Genomic DNA, 5,471 nt, shown 5'->3' with positions numbered 1-5,471 from the left:
TTTTTTTTTTTTTTTTTTTTTTTTTTTTTTTTTTTTAATTAATACAAGCATTCAATGCGAAATTTTGCATATCTAATCTCCCTTAAAATATCTTCTAAAATAAATAAAAAGTTGTAATAATTCATTACTATAATATAAAAAAAAATCGATTATTTTAACCCAATCGTATTCTCAGTTGGGATAATTCAATAAACATAGGATATGCATAGAAATTATTTGGTATAGTTACAGTGTTTGGAAATATTTTGTTAGTTAATCATTCTTAATAACATAAATATTACTACGAACAATGGAGTATAGAATGCATACAAAACTAGAATGTAGAAGAATGTTTTCTACTATACATCACATTGGATGGATCGTACAGCAAGGCAGTTTTGTGTACTGTGAGGTTTATTACTTGATATGCGATGCGCACATAAATAACTAACAAAGTTAGCCGTTGTACTGAGATAAGTCAGATACTAATGCTTACGATTTCAATATGAAATAATATACGCTAGAATAAAAATGTGCAAAGTCATTTGATGGATTTTTTCTTTTTTTCTTTTCCTCATTAAATTCGATCCAAGTATAATAAAGTGGCATTTGAGTCGCGAGTTGTGCGCAACTCATTAAGGCTTGAATATGTCTTTGACTCGTTCCAAATCTGAGCAAATTTATTAATGCTTCAAAAAAGTCCTTGTAAACACATAAGTGTTAAGAAGAATACAGAAATTCTTCAAAGTGTTTTAGCTTTTTCAAGTAAATCATTAATGAATTTCTGAAACATATAAATAAATATATGAACTTTTGTTAGTGTACAAGTACAAGTTTATGAGTAAAATTATAACTTTAAAACTATAAGAAATATATTATCAAGATTAATTCATTAAAAATATATGATTTTAAATAGAATTAATAAAATTAATTAATTAATTCTAATTATGAAGTATCAATTTTAAGAAAATAAAAAGTGCAGTATTAGTTTCAAGAAAAATAATATTATTACAATATTAATAACAAAGAGATTACAAGTTTATTAAGATAGATTTACTTACATTTATATCATGTGGTGGTTTCTTTGTATCAACTAGTAATTCCTATAATAAAAAACAAAATAATAAATGATCAATTTATATTCTGATAATAATTATTTAACATATATTTACATACTTGCAAAAATCTTCGTCTATGTTCATCACTATCCATATCAAGAAGTTCATCTATATCAATTTCAACTTCTCGATTTTTACCACTTTCATTCTGCAAATTAAAAAAATTAATATATGGTCATTATAATTATTTTTTAATATAGTGATTTTCAATTACAAGATACATGAATTTTAACTTACAACTGATTCATATAATTTTTCTAATTCATCAAACAACCACATTTCAACTGCAAGTCTTTTACGAATAAGAGACATCTGATGAGATCCATACTTAGCTGTTAAAAATTTTTCCCTGCGTTCCTTTACCTCTCCTTTTTCAGTAAAAGCTACATGCAAATTTGCACGTGCTGGACTGCGTTCTGCTGTAAGTACTCCACCTCCTTCCATTATAAAACTACCTAATAATTTAAAAAAAATATAGGAAAAATTGTGCAATAAAATAAAAAATTGAAAAATAAAAATAAAAATTTTAAATTAAGAATAAAAAATTATATATATGTCAATATATCTTTTTAAAAATTTATTTAAAACATTAAATCCTTAAAAATTTAATAGCATTCATTGTATTATAATCAATATAAATATTTAATAAGAAATATTAGATAGATAGTTAATAAAACAATTACAATATTAAAAGGAAAGGAATATTAAGGAAAAAGGAAAGTATGAAAGAAATGCATTGAAGTACATAGAGAGTATCTTTATATATGTATGTCCATCTAAATATCTTTATTATTTTGTGGCATATAATGCATATTTTACAAAAAAATAATTACATAAAATAAAACTCGAATACATTTTAATTTATATTATGAAAACAAAAATTGTATTAAAGAACAGATAAAAAATAAACACAAATTTTTATATTTTTTTTATCTTTTGATATGATTATTTTCTTTTTTTTTCTAATACAAAAAAATAATTACAATTCACTATTAATAATATTAATAAATCGCATAAAAAGAATGAAACTGTTACAATTACAACTGTAAAAATTAAATAATAAATGAGTAAAAATAAAAAAAAATGTGAGAACGAAATTTTTTTTTAACGCATTCATATTTGTTCCCATGGAATTAATTATGTGCATGATTTATTTGACAAAAAGTAACCGCCTAATCAATTAACAAATTGAATCAGTTATTTAAGTTAATGAAAACATATAATTATTACGCATAAATCAATTATAAATATTCTTTTTTCATTTAAAGATATGAAAAATCACAAACATGCTAACCATCTTTTGCATGCTACAATAAACAATGGGTTCCTGATTTTATTATCTCAAACGTTATTGAATGTAAATGCAACCTCAATGAAATACTTTAGCTATACAAATATTTAAGGAATATCGAAATAAAATTATAAATAAATTATTAATAGTCTGATAAAATGTGATACGACAAATTAAAATAAAAAAAAAAAATATCGTACCGACAATCGTGTAAATAAAGTGATAGGACTAGATAGATTCGCGTTTGGTATTTTAATAAATCAGCAAATTCATGTCAGCATAATATAAACAAAAACCAAACCTATATTATTCCACTATGAATACATGAATTAATAAAAAAATAATATTATTAGCGCATGTTTGTATAATCACTTGATATTACTTACACTCACTTCTTCTATTTCAGAATGTAAACTATTCGAATCGTAATACAGTATCGTAATGTCCGAATCCATACGAATAAACTTTCTTGAAGTTAGTCGTATGTAATACTATTTCTACACTAGAGCTATCATATAATACTATACCATACAAAATATCCCTATTATATAACGAATTATAATTCGAATTAACTAGGGATATTTTGATATAGAAAATTTATTATTTAGAAGAATATAAAAATATTCCAATTAGCAGAATTGTTTTAATAATTAAATCACATTACTTTTTTCTATATATATATATATATATATATGTTTGAATTTAGTTAAATTTAAAATAGCTTTAATTTAACAATGAATTATATCTCACTTCATTTAATATAAATTTACATTTTGCTTTATTTATAAATATATATAGGAATTAAACAATTAATAAATAATGAAAAAAATTTTAAAATAATATCGAAATTAAATGGAAAGAAAAATAGAAATAATAATATATAAATAAATTGAGATAAATTATTTATTAATCAAAAATAAATCAATCTTGACTGGCATCAACATTTTCTGTTTGTAAACCCTTAAAGGAAGCAACTGGTATATAAGTAACAAGGGTATACAATTTGTTTGCAGAATCTTCATCATCATTTCTTCTTCTGCTTAATCGTACACGAACTCTGAATGGTACATTCCTAAAAATATAAAATGTTATTTAAATTAATCATATTTAACATGTACAATTTAGATATTTAATTTTAATTTAGAATTTAATTAAATATATGAAATTTACCTAATTCCTTTAGACCAAAGTTGTTTATTGAGTCGTGTATCAATTCTCACATCTGGAGTTCCCATTTGTTTTTCAGCGAATTTGCGAATTTCTTTAATAGCTCGTGGAGCACGCTTTTTGAATCCAACACCATGGAGACGTTTGTGGAGATTCACTGTATATTCACGAGTCACAACCTCGCTCATAGCACTTTTACCTTTTTTTTCCTTGGATTTAGCCATTTTATGCTAAAAACAAACATTTTTCAAACTTACTGTCACGATATGACATAACCAATCTTCAATAATAAAAAAAAAAAAGAATTTATAAAATATAATTTAATTAAAAAAAAAAAATAGAATATATACATTATAAAACTAATATGTCACAAAATAAATATTAAGTTTTATAATTATTTAAATTATATTAGTATAGGAAAAGTAATAAACAAAATAGCATTGCATTTATATATTCTAATTATAAAATATGTTATATTATTAATAATGATATTAAACGTGTATTATTATGTAATAATTATTTGATGTAATTATATCGAAATTTACTTATTATTAAGAATACATAGACAGATGTTTCTTGATTTTATTTTAAATGAAACTGTCTGTACCTTTTCGTTTATACGCTTGAACGTAAAAGAACTATAGTTCTTAGCGTTCCTAAACTCATCAGCTTGTGATAGAAGTTGATAAAATTTACTGAATAAAATATTCTTATAATTAAAATAAAATTGTTTCTTCTTTCTCTCATAATTTATCATTAATATATTAAATATATAAATATACAAATAAAAATTATACATTTAATATTTTATAATCTTATATTTATATTTATATTTTTTTTTGCATGAAACCAATATTAAAATGCATATATTAGCTAATCATGTTACATAAAATATAAATTTAATCTTTATACACAGTAAAAATCAATATTCTATAATTATATTTATATTCTATATATATTATTATAATACATACAACATATTTTTATAAATGAGGAATATACAATACTTTATTAATTTTGTATAAATAATTTATAAAATTTTTTATTCAAATTTATTAATATATTATTAATTAAATATTTCTATAAATGTACTATATTTTTACTAATAATTGTATTAATAATTAATTACGTAGCAAAAATTTTTAATAATAAAGATCTTATTCTAGATATGTAATATGTGGCATAAGAAAGATCGCGCCACGATAGCTTCGAGGACGCTTGCAATGGTGGAAAATGGAGTCTATTAACCTGTGGTGTTGATACAATTGTTTTTAATCATAAAAAGCTTTTCATGGAATTAAAATGGCTGGTAAAGTGTGGAATTCAGAAATATGGAAAGCATGGGATAAACATGGAAAAAACGATTTGTAAGTGGTTAACGCGTTAACGTCCGAAGTGCGTTCGATTAATATTGAATTGATACTGCATACTCTGTGCAATTGATGGTTGCAACTTATCTCTCCTGTTTCTCGCTCTTCTGAAGAGTTAATTGTCAATTAACAACTGTTTGCAGCCTCAAGTTAATCAAGCACAAATTTAAGGAAGGCAACACTGCAGGTGAGGTTCTATGTTTTTCAATCTATTCTAACAGCTTGAGCTGTTTTAATTCAGGTACAACTTTGCGCACGTTAAAATCTATTATTTTTACACTTATTTTATTAATGTTTTTTTCTTTTTTATAAAGTAACACATCAATAAGAAATGTTTTAATTTATTATTTCAAAAATATTCTTAAATATTAAATGTTTTTAAAATATATTTAAATATCAATATTTTTGAATATCTTTTTATTTATATTTTATTATAGAAAATTTATTTATATTTTTTTATAAAATAGGATTTGTAATTTGCTATTTTAAATTTTAATAAGTTGTAATAGAAAAATAAATTAAGAAAAAATCCTTGTTTTTTTATCA

The 5,471-nt window shown here is 22.4% G+C and overlaps 3 protein-coding genes across 8 annotated transcripts in view; 1 reads left to right on the top strand and 2 right to left on the bottom strand.

The window, feature by feature from the left end:
• On the bottom strand, positions 1 to 2,902 carry LOC102679236 (protein phosphatase 1 regulatory subunit 14C). Of its 3 annotated transcripts, none has more exons than XM_006610278.2 (5): positions 2,775 to 2,902; positions 1,335 to 1,552; positions 1,156 to 1,245; positions 1,041 to 1,082; positions 1 to 763 (listed from the first exon to the last, which is right to left on the bottom strand). In XM_006610278.2, the coding sequence occupies exons 2-5, from the start codon at positions 1,539 to 1,541 to the stop codon at positions 722 to 724; spliced, it is 381 nt and encodes a 126-aa protein (XP_006610341.1). In that variant the 5' UTR covers positions 1,542 to 1,552; positions 2,775 to 2,902; the 3' UTR covers positions 1 to 721. The 3 variants fall into 3 exon arrangements, with proteins under 3 accessions (XP_006610341.1, XP_006610342.1, XP_006610343.1); XM_006610279.2 differs by having other exon boundaries at positions 1,335 to 1,548; positions 2,775 to 2,879; XM_006610280.2 differs by having other exon boundaries at positions 2,781 to 2,867.
• A 367-nt stretch (positions 2,903 to 3,269) lies between these two features.
• Positions 3,270 to 4,296, bottom strand: LOC102679097 (60S ribosomal protein L31). 2 transcript variants are annotated; one of them, XM_006610277.2, is made up of 3 exons: positions 4,163 to 4,296; positions 3,559 to 3,785; positions 3,270 to 3,460 (listed from the first exon to the last, which is right to left on the bottom strand). In XM_006610277.2, exons 2-3 carry the CDS (start codon positions 3,777 to 3,779, stop codon positions 3,310 to 3,312), a joined length of 372 nt encoding a protein of 123 aa, XP_006610340.1. In that variant the 5' UTR covers positions 3,780 to 3,785; positions 4,163 to 4,296; the 3' UTR covers positions 3,270 to 3,309. The 2 variants fall into 2 exon arrangements, with proteins under 2 accessions (XP_006610340.1, XP_031371357.1); XM_031515497.1 differs by lacking the exon at positions 4,163 to 4,296 and adding an exon at positions 4,091 to 4,115.
• A 448-nt stretch (positions 4,297 to 4,744) lies between these two features.
• The window catches only part of LOC102678835 (THO complex subunit 2), an 11,421-nt gene continuing 10,694 nt past the window's right edge, over positions 4,745 to 5,471 (top strand). For all 3 annotated transcript variants that reach the window (XR_004151940.1, XM_006610275.2, XM_006610274.2), the window contains exons 1-2: positions 4,745 to 4,922; positions 5,069 to 5,112. Coding sequence is in view for 2 of the 3 variants with exons in the window: in XM_006610275.2 (XP_006610338.2) it covers positions 4,858 to 4,922; positions 5,069 to 5,112 (109 nt within the window). In the remaining variant the exon portion in view is untranslated. The remainder of the gene's footprint in view (positions 4,923 to 5,068; positions 5,113 to 5,471) is intronic.

The sequence above is a fragment of the Apis dorsata genome, unplaced genomic scaffold (genome assembly GCF_000469605.1).
Source record: "Apis dorsata unplaced genomic scaffold, Apis dorsata 1.3 scaffold_73, whole genome shotgun sequence".
NCBI lineage: Eukaryota > Metazoa > Arthropoda > Insecta > Hymenoptera > Apidae > Apis > Apis dorsata.
Note: the sequence above shows the minus strand (reverse complement) of the source record. Positions and strands in the feature narration are given on the sequence as shown.